The following is a 27,461-nucleotide window of genomic DNA, read 5'->3' on the forward strand; positions in this document are numbered from 1 at the left end:
GTTATAACAATTTTCATTTCCCAATCGCACAATTAGTCCGTTTTCTTTCTCCTGTTAGCCTGCTAAGTAGGGTTGAGCCGAGTATTGTTTCAGACGAGTATCAGGTACAGATAATGCATTTTTGACAAGTACGATACGAGTAAAACTCGTCAAAACTCGTGCTTGTAAAATCCCCAGAGCTGACTGTTGTCACCCTCAGTGACTGGCCAATCACACACAGCGCCCGCCCCTCCCTACAGAGACTGCAGCCAGACAGTCGCTGCCCACAGACATTGACTGATCTCTCTGTGTGTGGCTTTGCTGTAGCTCATATTGATTTCCTTAGATTTTCTTCAGCTTGTTCGGTCTATTCAAGGTTACTTGGTGAACTTGTTTGTTTTGTTGCACGTACTCGGTGCATCAAACCAGATAGACCTGAAAAATGCTCTTGTCGCTGCCTCCACTCGTCGGTTTTTTTTTTACCTGCTTGCTCTTAGTTTGAAAATATCTAAGAATAAATTGGTTGAAAAAAGTAAAAAAAATCAGGACACTAAATTAAAACTATGAATTTTTTATTAATTTATTTAACATGACATAACTTCTCTGCAATAACGCATCTGAACTCAAACTGTGAAATAAAAACAAATGTATCTCTGAAGTAGTTGAAGTAGTTTCGTTAATCCTCCCAGAATGATGGCAAACTCAGAATTCAGCCACTTGGCATGGTTTTTTACAGAAGCGGTGGTATGGGCGTGCATGGAGTCACAGATCAAGAGAGATGGCGAAGCGTGAAAAAAGGCACACGGTCTCTTTACGTGTACCGGAACAACCGGAACCGATAGCCTGGAGTTTACATTTTGCGTCACAAGCGTGTCTCTTCGCTGATGCCATTGCCGGGGGTCTTTAGCCAAACAAATGTGGTTAACAGCATACCTGCGGTACAGTACCGGCATACACTATACTCAGTGTACACATAAGACGCTTAATGTTAAAATACGCAGCGTTGGTTTTTGAGAAATTTTAAGGCTTTTAAGCGCGTCTTATGGTGCGATGAATACGGCAAATACATATTTATATTAACAAGGAACGTTATTAACCAGTTCAGGAACTTTTCTTTTGTTCTAACCAGTTTGGGAGCGTCAGTTTATGGGTGGAACGCAAAACCGGAAACCCGTTATAATTCCGTTTCTGTTCGGAACGAACCGATTGGCAAAAAAATCTGGTTCAAAGCCCTGCTTTGCAGTTCATAATTTTCTATTGCATGTGTTGTATTCATTAATGCACTTTATATTCCGTAAATAGTTCTACTTTCATGATCAAAAAAACTGATTTTAATCTCAATTTTGAGGCTGTTCTGTAAATATTTTTAAAATAAACAATAACCATAGCAACTTCTGATCAATCCATATCAATTTCAGACTTAAAGTAGTGTAGCGATTTAAGCCCCAATTATTTCCGGTCACACCACACCCATTTTCCGTTTAAGCACTGCCCATTCCGAGTACAGATACAGATAAAGATTAGATGGTTGAACAGATGCAGATAGTAGTAGGAATGAATGAGTACACCACTAACATTTTTCTTACGGCTTCGCAATGCCCACCCAGCACAACCCATGATTTACCAACACAAAGTCGTTATGTCACCACGTTGATTTTTGACTACGTTGGGTGCGCTTGTTTTATACCAGTAGATTTGTTTTCATTCATTCATTTTTTATATGAAGTCTGATGTCATTGTTTTATCGTGGAATTTCCATGGGTTCCTGCTAGTGTGTGTGTGTATATATATACACACATTCAGATCAACAACATGCCACTTTAGTGTTCCCTTTATTTTTTGAGCGCATATATATATATATATGCTAAAAAAAAACAAAAACACTAAAGTAGCACATTGTAGGCATGAATGAAATAGTTGTATCAAATACTGTTCTTTCCAGAGTAGAATGTGCTGACAACAAAATCACACAAAAATTATCAATGAAAAAAATCAAATGTATCAACCCATGGAGGTCTGGATTTGGAGTTATACTCAAAATTTAAGCGGAAAAACACTACAGCCTGATCCTTTAAACAAGTGAAAATGAGGCTCAGCAGTGTGTTCGGCCTCCGTGTACCTGCATGACCTCCCTACAGCGCTTGAGCATACTCCTGATGAGGCGGCAGATATTCTCTTGAGGGATCCCCTCCTAGACTTGGAGTAAAGCATTCGCCAACTCCTGGACAGTCTGTGGTGCAACTTGACATTGGTGGATGGAGCAAGACATAACACCAATGCCTTTGTGTTGCAGGAACTGCCAACACACTCCAGCCATATGAGGTTTAGCATTGTCTCGCAATAGGAGAAACCCAGGTCCAACCGCACCAGCATATGGTCTCACAAGGGGTCTGAGGATCTCATCTCGGTACCTAACCGCAGTCAGGCTACCTCTGGTGAGCACTGGAGTGCTGTGCAGCCCTCTGAAGAATTGCCACCCCATACCATTACTGACCTACTGGAAAACCAGTCATGCTGGTGGATGTTGTAGGCAGCAGAACGTTCTCCCCAGAGCCTCTGTCACGTCTATCACATGTGCTCAGTCTGAACCTGTTTTCATCTGTGAAGAGCAGAGGGTGCCAGTGGCGAATTTGCCAATCTTGGTGTTGGACTGTAAGCACAACCCCCATCTGTGGATGTAGGGGCCTCATACCACCCTCATGGAGTCCGTTTCTGACCGTTTTGGCAGACACATGCATATACTGTGTGTATAATTTATATAATATATATATAAAGGGAGGCAATGATAGACAGGAAAAGCTTCCACTACCTTTTGGAGTGGAGGGGGAATGTAGAGCAGGATGTACTTCTAAGGAGGCTGAGGGCATTCAACGTCTGCAGGAAGCTCCTGTGGATGCATCTGTGGTTGCCAGCGTCCTGTCGTACGCTGTGGTGTGTTGGGGAGGGAGCGTGACCAAGGCGGATCTCTCCAGGCTGGAAAAGCTGATCATTCGGGACAGCTCAGTAGTCGGGATGAAGCTGGACCGTCTGGCAACGGTGGCAGAGAACCTTGGACAAACTGCTGGACATCATGGACAGCCACCGTCTGCACACAGTTACCAGTAACCAGAGGAGCCTGAGACGCCTGAGCAACCAGAGGCTGCGCCTCTGTTACACCCTCCTTTGATGGTCAGGCTGCCAACGTAACATAAGACAGCGCGGGTGCGAATGAGGGAGGCAGGACAACCAATGTTACAAATAACAATGATTTACAAAAAAACAAAACTTCTCCACGGGACACAGAACACGGACACACAGAGACCCCAAAGCTATGCACTGATCACCAAGTAAAAGTCCCAAAAGAAGCTTAACCCTTCTTCCAAAAATAAGGATAAGGATTGGCTAAGTGAGGTGGGAAACACGATGTAGACCTGCAGGTATCTAGCTAAGTTCCCCACCGCTTGACTCTGGCCGAGTCTAAGGAGAGAAGAAAAGACAAAATTAGATCAACATCCAGAAAAGGCAAACACATGGTCATAAGCAAAACCACAACACAAACAACACAAGCCAAAAAGGAGAGCTGCCACCTCTCTCCACAAAGCAAACAACTGAACTGATATAGAAACCAGGGGAGAGATGATTGCTGAGTCCTTGATTGGAGAGCAACTGGTTTCAGCTGTGCAGGCCTTACAATGATCACACAGGTGAAACCTATTGAGAAGGGACGGATCTGGTGAACACAAACACAAACCAAGGGGAAACAACATAAACATAACATAACATACCTCCACTCGTAACACTTCCCCTCCAAAATATTAACTATAAAACATATAATTAATATAAAACAAGCATATCCGAATTAGCCCATTCCATACAGCATAAGTTAATACTTGAAAACGTACAGTATTACCAGAGGTAAAAATTTCAACGAGTCAATTAGCAGCAATAAGGTCTACATACGTATATGTAAAAACCAAACTTGATGACTTCAGGAAACTCAAAACCACCCACCACGAGACAGAGCATCTGCAAACACATTGCTATTGCCCTTTTTATGACGGATGACCAGATTGTAATTCTGTAAAAACAAGGCCCATCTCATCAGTCTCCGGTTATGATTGTACATACGGTGGATAAAAACTAAGGGGTTATGTTCTGTGTAGACCACCAGCGGCTCAAGACTGGACCCTACATACACATCAAAGAACTGTAAGGCCAACAAGAGAGCCAGAGTGTCCTGCTCAACTGTGGAGTATCTCTGTTGGTACTTATTGAACTTCTTTGAGAAGTATCTCACCGGGTGATCCAACCCCTGTAAGTACGACTGGATCAAAACCGCACCTGCCCCAATGCAACTGGCGTCCTCTTCAAGTGCAAAAGGACGAGTGAAGTCAGGAGCACTTAATACAGGCGCATTGCATAAAAGCTTTACAGCTCTGAAAAGTCTGTTGACACTGAGAAGACCACAAAAATTCACACTTGGGGCTGACCAGGTCAGTTAATGGGGCTTTTACAGCAGAGAAGTTCTTACAGAACCCTCTGTAATAACAGGCCATTCCCAAAAACTGACGCAACTCTCGTCTAGTGCTAGGAACAGGAAATGCTTTGACAGCTGCCACTTTCTCCGCCAGGGGGCGCACTTTGCCACCACCCTCCTGCTTACCCAAGTATGTTACTGTAGCCTTCCTGAACTCGCACTTCGCGAGGTTGATTGTTAGCGAGGCGTTAGCTAAATGTTGAAATACAGCCTTCAGCGAATACATGTTTTCTTCCCAGCTCCACGAATGGACCACAACATCATCTAAATATGATGTTGAATTTGGAACATCACCCAACATGGTGTTTACCAATTTCTGAAAACACGCAGGCGTGTTCTTCAAGCCAAACGGCATCACAGTGTACTGAAGGAACGTGTCTGGTGTTATAAAAGCCAAGATGTCTGATGCCTGAGCTGACAGAGGCACCTGCCAATAACCTTTCAGAAGGTCTAACTTTGACACAAAAGTGGCAGATCCAATCATGTCAACACAATCGTCGACACGCGGTAATGGAAACGAGTCTGATACCATGATGTTGTTCACCTTGCGTGAATCGGTGCAGAAACTAAAAGTTGAGTCCAGTTTTGGGACCAGCAAACTGGGACTACTCCATGGGCTAGAGCTAGGTTTTGCTAGACCATGCTCCAGGAAGTAGTCTGTCTCCTGTTTCATCACCGCTCTTTTGATCCGGTCTACACGGTAAGGATGCTGTTTTATAGGACGAGCATCACCTACATCAATCTCATGTACCAACACATTAGTACGAGATGGTGTGTTCCCAAACAAAACCGAGAACTCCAAAATCAAAGACTCTAACTGCGATTGTTGATTGCACTTAAGTGCGACATCAGACTGGAAAGGTTTACCAACATCTCTGAATTGGACAACCGGGGAGTTTGTTGGTGAAGTCTACAGGCATCCAATCCATCTTCATCACAGCCTGACTCCTGAAAGTCGTGACTTATCACTCCCACAGCAGCCACTGGAGATGCACCAACCAGCTTGGAACCATCCCTGTCATGGTAAAATTTAAGCATGTTTAAATGACAAACTCGTGTCTTTCTCTTTCAATCAGGTGTGTTAATCACATAATCAGTTTCGCTCAATTTTTTCTCAACAGTGTATGGGCCTGAAAACGAGCCAACATAGAGCACCATAGAATCGGCAACAAAACCAACATCTGGTCACCTGGTACTAGAGAACGTATGTGGTGGAAAGTTTTTAATACAATAAAATAATACAATAATATAATAAAATAATATCATTTCATAGAACCAAAAATCTGGATTGCTGTGTGTGTCAAATTATTCAGCGCTCGTGAACGTGGCCCCAGGATGTCTCAAGGTCATGAAGACGCTGCATGAAAATAATTCCTGTTAGACCATATTTGGAAATGCTTGCATGACTGTCGGTATCCTTGGAAGAAGTTAGACATTGACAGAATCAGCAAGCCAGATTATTTCATATACCCATACCTGAAATTAGAATGTATGTTTCTGCAAAGGGTCATCCAAAGAATGTCTGCAGCAGATATGTCCTCACAGGGTTCGCGTGACTGATTATATTATGTCATCAAATAGTTTTGTAAAACTGTCGACTTGATATTTTTGGTAACGTCTGGAGGTCATGACGTACCAACTGAAAGCCCGTAAAGAACTGGTTGAAAGCAGATGGGCCGAGGTTAAAACCTCCTCCTAGTCACGCCTTTAGAGTATATAAAGATATGTGATCCATTTCGTAGTTAGTACTTGAAGTTTTTTCCTGTACCCAGAATGTTCTGCAACAACACCCTGGAGGACTTTTTTTCATCGTCTCCAGAGCTCTCATCATGCTTAGATAAGTATTTGTTGAACTTGTCTATTTGTTGAACCTGTCTGTCTGTCAATATCATTGATGATATTATTTGACTCATACTCAACCTGTGGATGATATTATTGTACTGCTTCTCAACCTATACATGATTTAAATTGACAAATAAATATCTTGTATTTTACACTGTCTCCTGTCCTTAAGAAAAACGAAACCCCACCACAAGATAATGTGGGCTGGTGGGGGAAGAATCCTTGCGCTCCAGCAGAGCATAATGTGTTCAGGGACGATTGAAACATTTGAATCTGACACTAAAACGTGAGGCAACTTTGACAGAGGCTTGTAGGTTTGTAGTTAGTGTCATCAAACGGGGCACTAGAAGGCTGACTGTCATGTTCTACAAGCTAGAAATAAATGTGTCCAATCAAATGTAAAGCCTGCAGCTGCGGCAGCACCTGTTATTACATGCAAAGTTTCTGAAGCTTTTGTTACCGGATGTTTTGGCTGCGTATTCGCCATTCATTAGGGATGTTGTTTTTTTTTCTCTGATAGGTAGTGAGTCAAGGGTTCCACTTAAAATCCTGAGGTATACTGGAGCTTACGACTCCTATATTGTGGATTCTGTGCTGTTCTTTTCTGATAAAACTAATACAGGGGACAGTATACTCAGTCGTGGGATGGGTTTGACAGTGCTACCCATTCCTTTACATAAGGTGGTTCTTGATTGTGAACTGGTGCATGGTGAGGTATCAGTTGGAGTTCGACCTGCATTGCCCATTGAGGGAGTTCAATTTATTTTGAGTAATAGGTTGGCTGGTAGCTGAGTTTGGTATGAGTCAGCTCCGTTACCTTTGACACTTGATCCTGTTGATATCTTCTTCTTTAAGTCTTCTCTTGATTTACTAAAGGTCGTTCCAGCTTTTGTGGTTACGCGTACCATGAGTAAGGCCGAGCCTGAAGCGGTGACAAACGATGATGCTGTTACAGTGGAGGTCCAGTCACTGTCTGATTTTCCTCTGGCTGTGTCAGCTGATCCTGGAGCAACAGAGTGATCCTTCTCTAGAAGAAATGTTTGATCGACTCAATTTTTTTTTTTTTGAGGAAGCCCATAATTAGGGTCAACATAGATTCTTCCAGATGAGCTGATATAAACTGTTGAGGGTATTTTTTTTCTTTACCGTTAAAGGGAGTTACATTACATGTTACAGGGAGTTACTTGTGATTGTAAATAAAATTGCTGCTCACTTTATATATTTTACATATTTAACTATTTTTGTTTTTCTGATCTTATTTATCGAACGGGCTAACTGGGACCTCCAGAGGGGTATTTTTTACTCTCCCATGTGAAAACGTGTCAGCATGACAAACATCTGATTCTGATTAATAGCTTTTAGAGTGTTTTTTTTTCTCTTAGTCTCTGTTTCACATTATGTATTATCATCTTACTCATAAAACACTGAACCTTCAAGTGCTTGCAAGGTACTCCCGCCATCTTGGGGAATATAGTAGTATAAAAGGCAAGAATCTATAACTCGGTGAATGCAGCCTGAAAATCCTGGCACCATATCCCTACCTCAACCACTAGGTCTAAACTCTACACAGCGACTCTGTCTGGCCTATATGCTACTCTTTTTGTTGCTTTTCCTTGCCATGTCCCATCTCACTCTTTTCCACCCAACATGTCAAGGAAGAGGGCCTGTCCAGAGTTTCATCCTCATGAGGCAACTTTCTCACTTTTGCTTGCTCTGGGGGGTTCTGTTGGGTTTCCCTCTCTTGAAAAGGACTTTGAAATGTCTGTTGATGTGATTAAGTGCTGTATAAAAGCTGAATGATTGATAGCTCTGCAATTACCTCTGTAGGTCACACGCAAGAATTTGGTAAACGTTGGTCTTGAACCGGCAACTCTCCAGTCCGTTAGTCCTTGTAGTCTTGGTTAACCAGCTATCATCAAAAAAAAATCATAAAAAATTGCACACACACATAAACAGTGCACATTATGGACCAAAAGTTTGGACACACCTCATTTAACACATTTTCTTTATTTTCATGACTATTTACATAGTAGATTCTCACTGAAGACATTGAAACTATAAATTAACACATGCCGAGTTATGTACTCAACAAAAGTAGGTGAAATAACTTAAAACATGTCTTATATTCTAGTTTCTTCAAAATAACAACCCTCTGCTTTGATTACTGTTTTGCACAATGAATGGGAAGGTTTCCCCAAACTTGTGACCTGTACTGTAGCTTAATTATTGTGGGACAAATTATTCATGAATACCAGGAATCACTTCAGATTTAATGAGCATGATTTCAACATTTATTTTCTACAAAGCAGAATAAACTTCTATAGTGTGTTTCCATCAAAATACATTACTGTAGTTGATTTTGTAAAGGGCATGGGGATGTGCCATCTCCAGATGGCTCATGTTATTGATATGAGAAACTTACCAAACACACTGAGTTATAAAAGCAAAAAATTATCTTGGGTCTTTGATGCCAAATATTTTGGGCTCCATCCAGAGACTCAATGAAGACACTGAAAGGAGTACAGCTGAACCAGAAAAGTCTTAGTCTGGCTTGATGCTGCTCAGTGATGCTGCAAGGCAGTGTTGAGTGTAGTACTCCAGAGGGACGTCCAAACCCACCACAGGGCCAACCAAACTCAGCCATGACAACAAATAGTTCATTGACCTGTCCAGAAACACAAAGTTTGTATTGATGTTACAGATATCCAATACAGTACAGTGTTGCCCCTATAATTTTATTCAGGAAGACCATTTCTATAGATCATCAAGCAAACCCTCAAGTGCTGTCCCCAGAACATGTGCCTTTAACTGATTTAATTAACAGTTTGACTGAAATTTTTGCTTTCCCATATGAAGATTAAGAGTCACAAATAGTATGAAACTTCAGGTGAAGTGCTTTTGCTAACTAGTACAATTGAAATTACAAAAAGATAATCTAGCTTTGTACTTTTCAAAAATCATAACATCACCAAAAACAAAACTAAGAAGTTTCCTGTGTATATTTGTATGTGAGATGTGGGTCTATTCCTTCACATTCAGATTATTGTGGGCCACAGGAATCGTCCTCGTTACCTCACAATCAGTCTTTTGGTTTGGTGCTTTGCTCAAGGGCAACTTGTGCACAGAAGGTGAACAACCCTCCAATCCCCAATTCCCACTTCACTGCTCTTGGACTATAGCGGTGTAAAAAAGTGTTTGCCCTTTACCTAATTGCTTAATTTATTTTCATGTTTGTCACACTTAAATGTACAGCTCATCAACAAATTTGAATATTAGACAAAGGTAACAAGTGAAAACAAAAAGCTTTGGTTAAATGAAGATTTTTATTATTAAGGGAGGAGAAAAATCCAAACTTATATTGCCTTGTGTGTAAAATTGTTTGGACTCCCAGTTTAAAAAAAAAAAAAAACAACAACTTTACTGTGGTTTATCACACAAGTTCAATTTAAACGCCCTGGCCTAGTAACTGCCATACCTGTTCTCAATTAAGAAATCCCTTAAATAGAACCTGCCTGACCAAATGAAGTAGACCAAAATATCCTCAAAACTAAACATCATGCAGAGATCCAAAGAAATTCAGGAACAAATAATAAAGTAGTTAAGACCCATCAGTCTGGAAAAGGTTATAAAGCCACTTTTAGTGCTTTCAGACTCTATCAAACCACAGTCAGAGCCATTATCCATGAATGCCAAAAACATGGAACAGTGGTGAACCTTCCCAGGAGTGGCCCGCCAACCAAGATTACCCTAAGAGCGCTGCAACAACACATCCAAGAAGTCCCAAAAGACCTCACAACAACATCCAAAGAACTGCAAATCTCACGTACCTCAGTTCAGGTCAGTGTTCATGACCCCACCATAAGAAAACCTCAGTTTTGCTAGAAAACATCATGATGATCCTTTGGGAAAATACAATGTGGTCTGACGACAGAAAAGTTGCACTTTTTGGAAGTTGTGTGTCCCCTTAATCTGGTGTAAAAGTAACGCTGTATTTCAGAAAAAAAACAAAACATACCAACAGTACAATATGTTGGTAGTATGACGAACTGACGCTGTTTTGCTGCTTGAGGACCTAGAAGACATGCTTTGATAAAAACAACTATGAATTTTGCTGCCTCACAAAAGATCAAGGAGAATGTCTATCCATCTATTTGTGACCTCAAGTATAAACAAAATTGGGTTCTGCAGCAGGACAATGATCCAGACACAGCAACAAGTCCACCTCTAAATGGCTGAAGAAAAACAAAATGAAGACTTTGGAGTGGCCTAGACAAAGTCCTGACCTGAATTCCTATTAAGATTCTGTGGCATGACCTTAAAAAGGCAGTTCATGCTATAACCTTCCAAAGTGGCTGAATTACAACACTTCTGAGTAGGCCAAAATTCCACCACGGCGTTGTGCAAGACTCACTGCAAGTTATCGCAAAAGTTTGATCGCAGTTGTTGCTGCAAAGGGTGGACCAACCAATTATTAGATTTAGGGGCCAATCACGTTTTCACACAAGGCCATTATTGGTTCGGTTTCAATTTAAAAACTGCATTTGCACTTGTGTCATCTTTGACTAGCTTTTAAATTTGTTTGATTCGACACATTTACGCGTGATCAACATCAACATCAAAAACTGTTATTGAGTAAAATTTACACTTTTGTTTTATTCCACAAACTATCCCAAGGCATTATGTTTCAACTCTCATCAAAGACACATCTTGAGGTCTGGGGTTGGTTGAAGTTACCCTAAGTCAGGACTTACCGGCTGCAATTCTTGGGGCAGCCAGGCAGGTCCTTTTTTTCTAGAGCTCTGTGTTTACTTACAGATACATAATTTGAGATTACCCAAGATGCTGATAACAATAAAAAAAACAGGCCATATTGTGTTTTTTGTGTCATTGGATATGTGAATCCTACCTGTGTTGGTCCAGAGCCGCCTGGAGAACAGGCCTCATGAACTCATCCGTTCTACAGGGGTGGAGCATGAAGAACGGTTGTCCCAGTAGGGGATGCTCCTGGAGGCTGATTACATTCAGAGGACTATCCTGAAGTCGAAGCCTAAAATTTTGGTGAACAGAGCTCCACACATCCTCTAATGACAGACTCCTCCCCGCTGACATAGTGACAAACATCAAGGAAGATGTTAAAATACATATATACAGTTGTGAAAAAAATTAGGACACCCCATTAAATAATCAGCTCTTCATTAAGAAATGTCTGCATATATTAATGTTTTTTTATTCATTTCTGGGGAAAAAAGTAATTTAACTGCAACAAATTTGATGGGTAAAAAATTATTTCATTCATCAAAAAAGACCAAAAAAAAGCATATTTTAATGGAGGAAAAGATTAGGGCAACAACACATATTTTCCCACTTAAACTGGTTAAAATCATGCACAGCTGCATCGCATCAGTTGCACATGATCAGAACACTGTTACCCAGCATTTTGAAGGGGCCTTACCCTGTTTAATCCTCGGAAATTTAGTTCAGGGTGCCCTTGATTGTTAATGTGACAGTGAGCACAATGGTGAGATCCAAAGAGCTGTCTGATGCCCTCAGAAAGAAGATTGTGACTGCTGATGAATCTAGTAAGGGTTTTAAAAAATCTCAAATAAATTTAACATCAGCCATTAAAAACAGGGCATTCAAAACAACTGCCCCCATGCTCAGGTCTGGCTTTCTAAGCAAGTTTACCCCCAGAGCAGACTACAAGGTTATAAGTCATCAAAAATACTCATATGTCATCACAGAACCTACAGCAGAGCCTTGCTACTGTCAATAAAAAAGTGTGCAAGTCTACTACCAGAAAGAGACTACACAAGTTTGGCTTTCATGGGAAGTGTGCAAGGTGGAATCCTTTGCTTTTCAGAAAAAAACATTAAGGCCAGACTGAAGTCTGGCAGAGACAACACAAAGACCATGATGTCTGGAATAATGCTCTGGACAGTGACTCTAAAACTGAATTTTAATTGGACACCAGAAGAGCAGATATGTCTGACAGAAACCAAGTACAGCATTCCAGGAAAGAACCTCATGCCAAGTGTGAAGCAGCATTGAGGTGGAAGCGTTATGGTTTGTGGACACTTTCTTGCAACAGGACCTAGCCACATCATAGAATCCACCATGAATTCTACCGTGTACCTGAGGGTGATTGTGGAAGATGTGAAAATATCTTTAAAGGTCCTATATTATGCTTTTTTTAATTTATGTCATTCAGTGTCAGATGTCCAACTATACTGCATTTGAAATGTCTTGCCTCAAAGTGATCCGTGGTCCTCAATATCTTCCATTGAATATTGATAAATCCTCCTTGGCTCTGTGGATACACAATATTACCATTTCTCTCAAACATTGTTCACAAATCTTCTGCTTTGCCGAGATAATCCATCCCACCTCACAGGGGTGCCACATCAAGATGCTGAACTGACATCATGATTAATGCACAGGTGTACCTTATACTGCCCACAATAAAAAGCCACTCTGAAATGTGCAGTTTTGTCTCACAGCAAAATGCCACAGATGCCACAAGCATTGAGGGAGCGTGCAACTGGCATGCTGACAGCAGGAATGTCAACCAGATCTGTTGCTCGTGCATTGAATGTTCATTTCTAGACCATAAGTTGTCTCCAAAGGCGTTTCAGAGAATATGGCAGTGCATCCAACCAGCTTCACAACTGCAAACCACGTGTAACCACACCACCCCAGGACCTCCACATCCAGCAGGTTCACCTCCAAGATCGTCTGAGACCAGCCACTCAGACAGCTGCTGAAACAATTGGTTTGCATAACCAAACAATTTCTGCACAAACTGTCAGAAACCGTCTCCGGGAAGCTCAATTGCATGCTCCTCGTCCTCATCAGGGTCTTAACCTGACTCCAGATCGTCGCCGTAACAGACTTGAGTGGGCAAATGCTCACATTCGATGGCGTCTGGCACGTTGGAGATGTGTTCTCTTCATGGATGAATCTCGGTTTACATTGTTCAGGGCAGATGGCAGATGGCAGCGTGTGTGGCGTCGTGTGGGTGAGCGCTTTGCTGATGTCAATGTTGTGTATCGAGTGGCCCATGGTGGTGGTGGGGTTATGGTATGGGCAGGCATCTGTTATGGATGAAGAACACAGGTGCATTTTATTGATGGCATTTTGAATGCACAGAGATACCGTGATGAGATCCTGAGGCCCATTGTTGTGCCATACATCCATGAACATCACCTCATGTTTCAGCAAGATCGTGCACAGCCCCATGTTGCAAGGATCTGTACACAATTCTTGGAAGCTGAAAATGTCCCAGTTCTTGCATGGCCAGCATACTCACCGGACATGTCACCCATTGAGCATGTTTGGGATATACGACAACGTGTACCAGTTCCCACTTATATCCAGCAACTTTGCACAGCCATTGAAGAGGAGTGGACCAACATTCCACAGGCCACAATTGACAATCTATTTAATAAACTCTATGCGAAGAAGATGTGTTGCACTGCATGAGACAAATGGTGGTCACACCAGATACTAACTGGTTCTGAGTCCCTAGGTCCCCAATAAAGAAAAAAAAAACCCCTGCACATTTCAGAGTGGCCTTTTATTGTGGGCAGTATAAGGTACACTTGTGCACTAATCATGATGTCAGATCAGCATCTTGATGTGGCATACCTGTGAGGTGGGATGATTATCTCAGCAAAGCAGAAGTGCTCACTATCACACATTTAGACAGATTTGTGAACAATGTTTGAGAGAAATGGTAATATTGTGTATCTGGAAGGAATTATAGATCTTTAAGTCCATCTCATGAAAAATGGGGGCAAAAACAAAAGTGTTGTGTTTATATTTTTGTTGAGTGTAGTTAGCTAAATGCTAGCTGAATCCAACAGCTTAGGAGGAAATTTCAATGTGTAGCTCTGATCCAGGTCGTTACCACACACTGCTACCGTAGCCTGATCACGAACCACACACGCACGTGCTAACACACATGACTGAAGTGGACCTCTAACGAGTTAGCCAAATGCTAACTGAGTCCAACAGCTTGTCAGTGTGTAGCTCTGATCCAGGTTGTGACCACACGCTGCTACCATAGCCTGATCACGAACCACGCGCGCGCGCACACACACACATGACTGAAGTGGACCTCAAAATAGTTAGCCAAATGCTAACTGAGTCCAACAGCTTCTCAGTGTGTAGCTCTGAGGTAGGATATTACCACACAATGATACTGTAGCCTGAACGAACTCCCCCTTTGGGGATTACCACGCCCTTGGGCATGTCAACCAATCAATATCGTCAATCACAGAGCGCAGTCTGTGATGTAAATTACGTCACAAAAGGGAAATTACGTCACAAACGGTGTTGTAGCAATCTGATCGTTTATTATTCGGTCCGGGCCATGAATTCCTAAAAATCCAAATATCTATTGATGCAGGAAGCGTTTATCAGATTCTAGGAGTTGGTCGGCTTAGGGAGGACCATAATGTATATGTAGAGAACTGAAAAAGTGTGATTCTCATAATAGAGCCCCTTTAAAAAAAAAAAAAAAAACTGAATCGGAATTGGACCCTACAACATGACAATGATCCAAAGCATACAAGAAAATCCACAAAGGACTGGCTAAAATCTAAGAAATGGTGAGTCCTACAATGGCCAAGTGAAAACCATTCCATTGAGATGCTGTGGTGTGACTAGAGTGTTCATAGTAAAAAACCCTCAAACATCTCATAACTGAAAGAATTCTGCGTTGTGGAGTGCGGAAAACTTTCTTCAGATCATTGTCAGGGACTGGTAGATGGCTACTAGAAGTGTCTCACTTAAGTTATTTCAGCCAAAGAAGGGGACATTAGTTATTGGAGAGACAGGTGTCCTCACGTTTTCCTTCATCAAAATACAAATTTGTTAATATTGTATTAACGAGAAAAAAAATAAATTGCTCAACTGCAGTTAAGCCATTTTCCTTTCCAGAAATATATAAAAACAAGATTGGACAATGATATCCAAACATTTCTTAATAAAGAGCTGATTATTTAATGGGGTGTCCAAATTTTTTCAAAGGCACACACACACACACACACGCACACACACACACGCACACACACACACACACACACACACACACACACACAGTCTCTCTCTAATTATCTTGTGACGCACGGCACAAAATTCATAACTAATTCAGTTGTGTCTGCATGCTATAAGCAAAGCATAAGCATACCATATGCTAAGAAGAATCTATGATTCCCATTTGAGGTAATTGAAATGCCCTTACTACACTAAATACAAAAGTACATTTCCCTAAGACTTACCAGAAGTATTTACATGACTGACCGTCAGGTCTGTAAGGGTAGAACAGGAGTCAGAAGTTTTAACTATCTGGCTCCTTTACTCTGGAACAATCTCCCGGCCTCGGTCCAGGGAGGAGACACCCTTAGGTTATTTATGAATAGACTCAAAATTTTCCACTTTGATTAAGCTTTCAATTAAGAACATAGCTTCCTTTAGATAAGCTGCTGTAGGCCTGGACTGCTGAGGGTAATTCCCTGTCTCTCCTGTTAATGGGAGTTACATTAGTTACTTAAGAAGCTTCTGTTATTTCTCTTTCTTTCTCGCTCATACTATGTTGATACATCACATGCTTACAAGATACTGCCTCTGTGTGTACTTCTACTTCACAACTGGGACACAAGTATAGAACACAAGAAATCTGAAGACCTGACAATCCCGCCACCACTTCAGCGCTGGATCTAAACTTTAAACTTTAGACTGCAATTCTATATGGCTGCCACTCTCTTTCGCTTACCCTGTCTCTATCCCCATTGTATTTCTTTTCCATCCAACGGGTCAAGGCGGATGGCCACCCTCCAGTGCCTGGGTCCTGCCCAAGGTTTCTGCCTTAATGATGGAGTTTTTCCCTGCTACTGTTGCTTATGCTTGCTCTAGAGCAGAGTTGTCAAACTCATTTTCACCGAAGGCCACATCAGCATAATGGCTGACCTCAATGGACCCGATGTAACTTATAAATGTAACTCAATGTAAACACAGTTACACAGAAAAAATATGTTTACATGTTGCTCTGTTATCACATAATCAATTTGTCAGGTTATGAAACCCACATAACACATGGGACGGCAGTGGCTCAGCGGTAGAGTGGACGTCTTGGAACCAGACAGCGCCCAGCCATCGGCGGTTTGATTCCCGCTCCAGACATCTTGGGAGTGTGAGCTGACAGTGGGAGGTGTCAGCTCACCTCCCAGCCACTGCCGAGGCGCCCTTGAGCAAGGCGCCGCCCCCCCCACAAGCTGCTCATTGGGGCGCACCCCCGAAGTTGTGACCCGTCCCTCCACCTCTTATGTACTCGTTGTCATTAACTGCATGCCTACAGGCCCCTAGTGTGTGTTGTGTTCAGGGGCCTGTATACAATGTTTGTGTGTGCATATTCTGACTAACACACATATATATATATATATATATATATATATATATATATATATATATACACAGTATATGCATGTACAAAAAAAACTGGAGTGGAAAACATAATTTCCCCATTGTGTGGACGAATAAAGGTGGATTAACTCCATTAAGCAAGGGTCAAATTATCCAAGTGAATACAGAAAAATAACATCCAACACAACTTAGGACATTAACTTTGTTCAAAACAAATGTGATTAATTACTGCATTTTGAGAAATGTAGTTTCTCGTCAAAGCACCTATTTATTTCTAGACACGTGACCTTTAATGCTTTCGCGGGCCACATAAAATGATGTGGTGGGCCACATTGGGCCCATGGGCCTTGAGTTTGACACACATGCTCTAGAGCAGCGGTCCCCAACCTTTTCTGCGCCACAGACCGGTTTCATCTGAGACAATATTTTCACGGACCGGCCTTCATTTGCTCAATAATCGTTAATAACGACGTCTGTTGATGTCTGTACAATGCAGACATCAACAGACAATAATCTTTTTTTCATAAACTGATAATCAACATCTCTGTAAACGAAATAATTGTAAGAAATAATTACATTAAAAACTCGATTAAAGTGACTGCACTACTGAGATTTATTTTGAAATATATGGACTTACAATCAGTGCATTCAACTTAGGAGAAATATTGATCATTTTCAATAAAAATGTGGACAAGTCAATCAAATAATAATAATTACAATCATGAGAATTAACGGATCGGGACCGCTGATCTAGGGGTAACAGGAGACAATGACACCTGGAGTGTGTTCTGGACGTCCGGTCTACTCCATAGTTTGATTTTCTTTACTGTAACTGCATTAAAATCCCGCTTCACAAAGACAGGAGGGTGGGAATGGAAGCAGGGTTTTCGATAGTTTTTGGGCTTTCTCTGGATAATCTGCCTTGATTTTAATCCAGAACACTGGCGCAGTTGTGGGTGCTTAAAGGGACAGTAAATCTGCGCCGCAAAATGGAAATTATGTTTTCATTCTGTGCAGCCCGGTACCAAAGACTGACCCACAGACTGGTACCGGTCCGCCGGGAGTTGGGGACCACTGCTAAATATTTGGGGCCCAGTAGCAAATAACCCACAGACTGGTACCGGTCCGCCGGGAGTTGGGGACCACTGCTCAATATTTGGGGCCCGGTAGCAAATGACCCACAGACTGGTACCAGTTCGCAGCCCGGTCCCCACTGCTCTAGAGCAGTCCTGCTCTAGAGCAGTGGTCCCCAACTCCGGGGCTGCAAACCGGTACCAGTCTGTGGGTCATTTGGTACCCGGCTGCACAGAAAAAATAATTTCCATTACTTCTGTTTTATTTATTTTGTAGCTTGAAAGATGTTTTACTTTAAAAAATTACCCGATTCTCTGTTAAATCCGTCTGTCAGTGATTCCCAACCAGGTCACGGGATATTAGGTACCGGGCGGCACAGAAAGTTTTACTTTTTTCTTTTCTTTTTTTTATTGATTACCAGTCTGCAGGTGTTTTCTTTTGAAAAGTGACATCTGTGCGCACAGACAAATGCGTGCGTCTTCCCCGCTTGACAGTTCTTGGTCACGTGACAGGTTACCAGCGCCAATTTACAACTGCGCCAATGCACTGGATTAAAGTCAAAGCAGATTATCCTGAGATCGCCCAAAAAGTATCGAAAACCCTGCTTCCATTTCTAACCGCCTGTCTTTGTGAAGCAAGATTTTCTGCAGTGACCGTAAAGAAAACCAAACTGCGGAGTAGACCTGACGTCCAGAACACACTACAAGTGTCACTTTCCCCGTGGTCCCTAAATCAGCGGTCCCCAACCACTAATTCTCATTATTGTAATTAGAGGTAAGATCTTGTGCCCAAACCCGAGTTCGGGTCAGGTCGGGCTCAGAAAGTCAACAATTACTTTCGGGTCGGGTCGGGTTTTAACACCGTCGGGCTTGAGTCGGGTCGGGCTAGATTTTTTTTGGACTTGGGTTCGGACTTAACATCTGGCCCAAACTTTTAAAATAAATATTTATATATTATGTATCTCAAACAATCCATGGGTATTAAACTAAGGGATACCTTTATAAAATAATTTAGGTAAAACAGAGAAGGCGCTGTATGAGAAACATTCATCTAAAATACCTGCTCAGTTCCCTCCGTACACCAGCTGTATTTTCTCCTCTCACTCTACCTTTCCGATCGTATACGCGCTGAAAGTAGAGGTAAGATCTTAAAACCTAATCCAAGCCTGACATTCGGGCCGGTTCGGGCTCAAAATGTCAATAATTACGTTCAGGTAGGGTCGGACTTTAATACCGTCGGGCTCGGTTCGGGTCGGGCTTTAATACCATCGGGCTCGGTTCGGGTTGGGCTGGATTTTTTTAGTCCCAATCTTAACTCTAATTGTAATTATTATTTGATTAATTTTTATTGGAAATGATCAGTATTTCTCCTATGCTGAATGCACTGATTGTAATCGCTATATTTCAAAATAAACATCATCAGTGCAGCCACTTGAATGAGTTTTTATTATATTTCTAACAACTATTTCTTTTACAGAGATGTTGATTATCAATTTATGAAAAAAAAGGTTTTTTGTCTGTTGATGTCTGCGTTTTACTTAAACCCACTGCGGATGATTTATTATTAGACTACAGCTGTCCTGGCATCATTAACAATTATCGAGCAAATGAAGACCGATCCGTGAAAATCTTGTTTTAGATGTAACTGGTCCGTGGCGCAGAAAAGGTTGGGGACCGCTGTTCTAGAGGGTTCTGTTGGGTTTGTCTGTCTGTCAAAGCGCTTTGAAATGTCTGCTGATGTGATTAAGCCCCATATAAAGGTTGATTGATAAAACAACACACAAATGAAATAAAATTTTGCAGTACTATGGGAGGACGACGGAGGAGTTATTGTAAGTGAGAGGCAGAGTTGTCATTGGAATGCTTATGGACTGGTGCTGCTCAGTGGGAGTTGTGGAAGAAAGGGGAACTACAGCAGATATGGCGGTATGCGGTTGTTCGCGTCTAAGAATGTTTGTATGTCTGCTTTTCGAATCTTGATGAATACCTGTATGTGTGTGTGTCGTTCAATCACATCGAAGCGCTTTCACAGAGACACCCAACAGAGCCCTGCAGAGCAACCATAAGTGACGGCGAAACACTCCCTCATTGAGTTAGAAACTCCGGGCAGGACCCAGACTCTGGAGGGCAGCCATCCACCTAGACCAATTTTTTGTGTGTCTGTGTGTGTGTGTCTACAACTCACCCTGAGTGAAGGCTCTGAAAAACAGAACAGGAGTACTATAGCTGCAGGAGTACAGGATGTGATATTCGTACTGAAGAAGTTCACTTCTAGTTTCAGACACCGTGTAGACCAGGTCATCTTCATCGTTCATGTCACCGTTAAGGCTGTGACCATCAGCAATAGCGGACTGTAAATAAAGACAGACGGCAAAATGTACCACCATAACATTTATTTCTCAGACTTTGAGGAACATTTCAAGGAACTTGTTTGTGTACTCTTTAGTCCATTTGAAAAATGTCAATACCAGTTAAAAATGAGTTTAATACCAGACTGAACCAGCATTTGCAAATGTTGCAAATTACTCAGAAGTTTCACTAATCAACCCTTAAGATAGTATTCAGAAAGATGAGGTCAGATTCATCTTTAAAAAACGTAGATCAAGAGTCACCAAATGGCGGACCGCTGTCTGGATCACGACTGCTTGATTGTTCTGTCCGGACCCGTGATCACTCTTTGATAAATCATGAGAGTAGATTTTCTTAAGAGATTTTTTTTCCTGACGGTTATGGCTACAGACAGCAGGCGCTGCTCCTCCAATTAATACGGTAATAGCTCCACTCAGTTGAGCCAATCAGATCGTTTGTTTACCTGCTCTGTCAGAGCGCCTGGAAGTGAGACAGCAAGCTGCCGCTACCACTGTGAATTACCACAACAGCGGAGCACGGAGGGAGACGGTGAAGATAGCATAGCTTGCGCCAAACAAAGGGAGGTTAATGAGGAAAATCGCTGGTTAACAATGTGTGGACAGAGAAATTTATGTTTATTCTTCCGTCAGGCAGTTTAAAACCATTGTGCCTCATATGCTCCAAACACGTAGAATTAATTAAAAATGGTAATGTGAATCGCCTCTACGAAACAAAGCACAGACCTTTTGAGCAAAGTTATCACCTGAAGTCCGAGCTGAGTGCAAAATAACTGAGCAAAACGCAAAGATTGTTCACTATTAAAGGTGAACATGGAATTTTTGGGGCAACATAAAAAATCTAGTGATGGGACAGTTGTCAGGGAGTGCTTAAACGCCGTTGTTGAGACATTATTTGAAGGAAAACAAAGATTAGTTGTGTGAAAAACTCAAACAAATCCTGATGTCAGCTTCAACAGAAACCAGAAAATCAGAAATATTAACAGCTTGATGCAGCTATTCATGTATCTTTGGCCATTGATGAGTCTACAGATGTCACTGGTAATGCCCAGCTTTTGTGTGTCTCAGGTTCCTTCATAAAGACAAGGAGCTCTTTGCTTGGTGTAACACCACTATGGAACACACACAAGAGGAGGGGACGTTTGCAGCAATAAAAGACATGCTGACAAAGAGGGGTATAGATCTGAAGCGGGTGGTCTCTATCACTACAGATGGGGACATGGTGGGAAAAGAGAGGGAGGATGTACCCTGCATGAGAGAGGGCAACCCAGGTACCATTTCTTCCCACTGTCTCATACATCAGACTATACTCTATGCAAAAATTTTGAAGAAATGAGCGCAGTGATGAAACAGCTTCCATAGGACATCCTCAACCCTTCAGCATTGCCTCCTGAGAGGATTTTTAGAAGATGTTGAGGCAAAAGCCAATGACCTGCTACTGCACAACAACGTGAGGTGGCTGAGTAAAGGCAACCCACTGGAGCGGTTCTGGTATATTTGAAAATAGCAGCTTTTTGGATCTTGGACCAAGTAAAATCTGATTTTCTTGATGGATCTGTGTATGCTTCTCAAAAAAATAATGATACTCTACAATAAAAGAACTAAGCATTGATACAACACTAACAAGGCAGTCAAAGACTGAAACATCCCGCCATGTGTACCTAAAACGGTTTAAAAGTGAAAATTTGACCTTGACCTAGTTTTTCAAGGTCAAGGCTGTGACCTAATTTTCATTCCCTTGCCTCCCTGAATATAATGCCTGTTGTTTTGTCCATCTTATCCGGTTCCTGAGATATCTGCAAAAACAATGTAGAAAAGTTGAAATTTCACCTTGACCTAGTTTTCTCAATGTCAAGGTCATCTTTTCATTTTCATCATCTTTGCTGACCAAATAATGTGCTTTTCCTTTCATCTTTCTATCTACAACACTTGTTGCATGGCAACAACACACAAACACTGACAATTACGATACATCACCGCTTTGCGGGATGGAATTATGGATGTCCTAAAATGTCAAAGCATTAATTAATGTCTATTAAACTGATATATGTGTAAATGTGACATCGCTATAGAAACTTTGATTGTCTTACATCTCTTGTTGCTGAGAAAACAGAAAAAAGGCTGTTTGAGTTAAATAGCTCAGACAGGAAATCCCAAAACCAGTTTTAGTTAGTTAACGTTTTCCTCGAAAAGCACTTCTACAGACTAAACATTGCTTAACTTTGGCTGCTTCAAATTGGAACTTTATAATGAACTTTCATTCAGAAATTATTTTAAAGGCTGGGCTTGCGCTAGCCATTCACCAAGTCGCCATAGGCGAAGTAAATTCCAGATTGGCTACAAGGTTTTTAACCTGTGTAGCCACAGTGGTGTTCATATTTTTAGGAAAAAAAGGCGCCTGCCGACGGAAATAGCCGAAGCATGCCGACGGAAATAGCCGGCAGAAATAGCCGACGGAAATAGCCGAAGCATACCGACGACAATAGCCAACGGAAATAGCCGAAGTGACCCGAACGCTCCGTATCATTAAATATGCACTCCTCTCATGACCTCCTCTCGTCCAATGAAAAACAAAAATGCTATTTTTACAAGTTAAACCCGCGGATTGGTGTACGACAAGGCGAGGACGATCGATCGAAAGAAATTAAGAATCCAGTGTTATATAATGGAGTTTGTGTTAAAATTCTAATTGAACAACAAATGATGCTGAGAGGGGGTAGGAGTGGTGACAGACCGATCAGAAGGTAAATGAAAGATATTATCAATACTTTTTTGTAGTCTTAGACTTTTGATCCCTATGACCGGCAGGAATAAGCAGTGATGCATGTAAATGTTTATTCACCTCGCTTGCTATTTTCGAATTAAAAACAAAAACTAAACTATGGCATACCAATGGTGTTGGTAGTGGCCTAAGTTAAAATGTCTTCTAGTCCAAGTAAAACTTACAAGTAAACATTTAGTAATATTTTGTATGACTGTATCTTCACATAGTGACTGCAAGTTTTCAATTGTTGAATCTCACATTTATACCTGCATAAAGCAGGATAGAAATAAAGACAGTTAAGCTTGAACTGTTGACTTTAGTGTATTTTTGTAGGTAAACTAAACAGAAGATTTCGCCTTCAGAATGCACCAAAATAAAGGAAAACCCCATTTTCAGGCGGGGACCCCCACGCCCCCTCGCATCGAGCACTCCGCGCCACTGTCTTGGACACAGAGTGTGGCTTTTTGTGGCTTGCTCAACTCTTTTACAATGAGCCACAGTGGCTTTGTCATACTACCTCCTAGTGCAAGCCCTGAAAGGTGTGCAGATCTTTTGCTTATTAATTTTGATACAACTCTCTGATATTCAGCGATTAGGGGTACAGATGACAAACATAAGATGAATGTTAGCATGTGAATTCCTACACATTTCACCTGTTCCTTTTCATCCAGCCACTGGTCAGGCACAGATGGAGAAGAAGTGTGATGACCCATCTCTGAACATGATCTTTCCAGGTCAAACAATGGTCTGGAATCGATGATGACTGACCTGAAAGAAGTCTTCTTCAAGTAACCTTCCTTTGAACCCTGATTGCACAACAGAAGCCAGAATAGTAAGCACATGAAACTACCAGTTTTTTCTGTCCCCACAAATGACAATGTGTGGATGTCTGCACCTGGATTACCTCCCAACTCCAGCCATCTTTCAGTTGGTTTGATTGCTGCAGGAGGAGATGACAGCAGTGATAGAAGCTGCTTTCTTCCATTGCCCACAAGCTCATTTCTATAACAGGCGGAGAGTGGAGATACAAGTGATTTAATGACTTCACATATGGAGTAAAATCCATTCATTCATTGTCAAACGTTTGTTCCATTTATGGCGGGTTGCAGGGATTGCCAGAGTCACTGAAGAAGTCTCTGGATGAGAGACAAAACGTTTTCAAGAACTTTTTTAATATCCAGTGGATTGACTTGAACATCTTTGAATAGTCGAACACCAGCTGACTTGCGGGAGAGAGGTGGGGGACACTCCGAGCAGAACGCCAGTGCACTGCGGAGCCGCATGAAAGATAAATAACTGCTCACACACTCATACCTATGGGCAATTTGGAATGACCAATTCGCATCAGGTGCATGCTTTTGGAGCTGGGAGGAAGCTGCAGAACCCGGCAAGAACTCACGCAGACACGGGGAGAACAAGAGGAGGACCCAAATCCAGAACCCACGTCTTCCTGTGAGGTGACATCGCTACCCGTGCCGCCCATGGACTAAAATCTTCTTCTTTTCCTTTCGGCTTTTCCCTTCAGGGGTCGCCACAGCGAATCAATTTCCTCCATCTAGCCCTGTCCTTTGAATCCTCTTCTCTCACACCAACTACCTTCATGTCTTCCCTCATTACATCCATAAACCTCCTCTTTGGTCTTCCTCTAGGCCTCCTGCCTGGCAGTTCAAAACTCAGCATCCTTCTACCAATATATTCACTATCTCTCCTCTGGACATGTCCAAACCATCTCAGTCTGGCCTCTCTGACTTTATCTCCAAGACCTCTAACATGTGCTGTCCCTCTGATGTACTCATTCCTGATCCTATCCTTCCTGGTCACTCCCAGAGAGAACCTCAGCATCTTCATCTCTGCTACCTCCAGCTCTGTCTCCTGTCTTTTCTTCAGTGACACTGTCTCTAGACCAAACAACATCGCTGGTCTCACCACAGTTTTGTACACCTTTCCCTTCATTTTAGCTGAAACTCTTCTATCACACATCACACCTGACACTTTCCACCACCCGTTCCATCCTGCCTGGACACGCTTCTTCACCTCTTTTCCACACTCTCCATTGCTCTGGACTGTTGAGCCTAAGTACTTAAAATCCTCCACCTTCTTGATCTCTTCTCCCTCTAACCTCACTCTTCCACTTGGGTCCCTCTCATTCACACACATGTATTCTGTCTTACTGCGGCTAACCTTCATTCCTCTCCTTTCCAGGACAAACCTCCACTTCTCTAGCTTCTCCTCCACCTGTTCCCTGCTCTCACTACAGATCACAATGTCATCTGCAAACATCATAGTCCATGGAGATTCCTGTCTAACCTCGTCTGTCAGCCTGTCCATCACCATGGCAAACAAGAAGGGGCTCAGAGCTGATCCCTGATGCAGTCCCACCTCCACCTTGAACTCCTCTGTCACACCTACAACACACCTCACCACTGTCTTACAGTCCTCATACATGTCCTGCACCGTTCTAACATACTTCTCTGCCACTCCAGACTTCCTCATACAATACCACAGTTCCTCTCTGGGCACCCTGTCATAAGCTTTCTCCAGATCTACAAAAACACAATGCAGCTCCCTCTGGCCTTCTCTGTACTTCTCTATCAACATCCTCAAAGCAAATACTGCATCTGTAGTACTCTTTTTTGGCATGAAACCATACTGCTGCTCACAAATGTTCACTTCTGCCCTTAGTCTAGCTTCCACTACTCTCTCCCATAACTTCATTGTATGGCTCATCAGCTTTATTCGCTCATCAGCTTTATTCGCCCATGGACTAAAATACATTAACTAAATGGTCTGACAGAGTTGGTTTGTGTCCATGTCTTTAAAATTGACACACGTCACTTTCCTAGCAAAGCTTTCAGACACAAAAGGCCTCGTAAAAGGAGTTTCACCTGCCATCTCCACGTCTCTTGTCTGCCTTCATGTCAGACAACAGACGCGGTTTATTTTTGTGTCCATAAATAAACAACCTCATGAGTGATTTTACAGAAGGGTGAGGGGAGTGTCCCTTATTTTTGTAAACGTCATTCAAACTTGATGAAATTTTCAGTAAATATCTCTACGTCTGAACACGGATCATTGTGACGACAGAGACCATCGGTCAGGCCGGTGACGACCAATCAGGGCATGTCTAAGTGGAATATTTCTGCTGGAGCAACAAACAGTCGTTGAATTAGTGCAAGCATCGAAAGAAAGCTGGAGAGAATGGCATCATATCTTAATTACTTCACTACACAGAATGTCTTTGTTTTTTTACCACAGGGAAAGTTACGCGCTGAAGTGTTCGCCGTCTTGGGTGGCCATTCCCTGAACGTCACTAGACAAACGTTCCGACTTGAAGCCACTTGGTCTGAACCTCAGTCCGACTAGAAGAACAGGACGCCAACAAAAACAAAAAACCACATCACACTTTCACCGTGTTTTCCACGTTCTATTACACATTACTCACAACTGGATGACCGCTAATGTACGGGCTGTTGAGGCGGATGTACATACGTTTCTTTTCCGGGTTGTAAGATCACGTGACTACATCGTTACTTTGTTATGTTTAGCCTCTAAAAGTCAGAGTCTTTACGGTGGATTATGAAAAAACAGTACAGTATTGATCAATGAAAAAATTTGATTCAACACAGCAATTGTATACGTATGTGCAAATGTTGTTTTTGAACTAGTAGTAGGTTTTACTGTCTTTGTTAACCGCTCGAGGGCAGCAAATATAGGACGTTCACATTTACAGAGCAGAGTCACAACTACAGCACACAGACGCATCCACACGTTTGCATCACCACTAAAACCCAAACTTCTTCCATTGGTTCTGAAAAAATTACGTGTATTTAGCACACAGAATTTATGAAAACAGCATTCGTGGTGATATTTACCACAGCATTGTTTAAAATACATCACATTACCTACTACACTACCAGAATGCCAGTTTTTGACTGTAAACATTAGACTAAGATTATGTGACTACATCGTGAGATTTAATGTCAGAACACACACACACACACACACACACACACACACACACACACACACACACACACCTGGATAAGAGCCTAAATCTGACCCTGTGTTGACTTCAGAAGGTCAAACAAATCATTCATCCATCCATCTATTTATCATTATCATGTCAGTTTAGGCACTTGGGATGTGGTTCTCACTTGTTTTTACTTGATCTAAGTGCTTTTTAAAAAAACAAACTATTCTTTTATTCTGTTGTGTGTGTGTGTGTGTGTGTGTGTGTGTGCGCGTGTGTGTGTGCGTGTTTGTGAGCGTGTGTATGAGTGTTTGAGTTATCGAAGTATAAACAATAAGTGAGACATTATTATGTGACTCACTCCCCAAAAATCCCTCGGAATGAATGAATCTGTGCATTGTCCAGCTTGTCTCATTTGAGCCTTGAGGTCTGTGTCACGCCATTGCACATTAGAGCGGTTCTTTCGTGTTTTTTACTGCCTGTGGGTCTGAGAGGACTGTAATTTCATCTGTGCTGTATGTCACGCATA

At 42.0% G+C, this 27,461-nt stretch overlaps 1 protein-coding gene across 2 annotated transcripts; it reads right to left on the reverse strand.

Moving 5' to 3' along the window:
- Positions 1-8,325: 8,325 nt before the first annotated feature.
- atg10 (ATG10 autophagy related 10 homolog (S. cerevisiae)) lies at positions 8,326-26,451 on the reverse strand. Of its 2 annotated transcripts, none has more exons than XM_068341351.1 (6): positions 26,213-26,451; positions 23,867-23,964; positions 23,616-23,768; positions 20,018-20,183; positions 11,244-11,439; positions 8,326-9,002 (listed from the first exon to the last, which is right to left on the reverse strand). In XM_068341351.1, exons 2-6 carry the CDS (start codon positions 23,960-23,962, stop codon positions 8,879-8,881), a joined length of 735 nt encoding a protein of 244 aa, XP_068197452.1. In that variant the 5' UTR covers positions 23,963-23,964; positions 26,213-26,451; the 3' UTR covers positions 8,326-8,878. The 2 variants fall into 2 exon arrangements, with proteins under 2 accessions (XP_068197452.1, XP_068197451.1); XM_068341350.1 differs by having other exon boundaries at positions 23,858-23,964.
- Between the last annotated feature and the right edge of the window lie 1,010 nt (positions 26,452-27,461).

Source organism: Antennarius striatus, chromosome 18 (genome assembly GCF_040054535.1).
Source record: "Antennarius striatus isolate MH-2024 chromosome 18, ASM4005453v1, whole genome shotgun sequence".
Taxonomy (NCBI): Eukaryota; Metazoa; Chordata; class Actinopteri; order Lophiiformes; family Antennariidae; genus Antennarius; species Antennarius striatus.

Bases quoted from the DNA above. Each gene is read 5' to 3' on its own strand.
- atg10 (XM_068341350.1), bottom strand. From the start codon at position 23,962: ATGAGCTTGTGGGCAATGGAAGAAAGCAGCTTCTATCACTGCTGTCAT. The intron at 20,184-23,615 runs GTGAAATGTGTA...CTTTATTTACAG, and splicing joins GGCTGGATGAAAAGGAACAG to TCCGCTATTGCTGATGGTCA. The intron at 9,003-11,243 runs GTAGGATTCACA...GTTTCTGGACAG, and splicing joins GCGGCTCTGGACCAACACAG to GTCAATGAACTATTTGTTGT.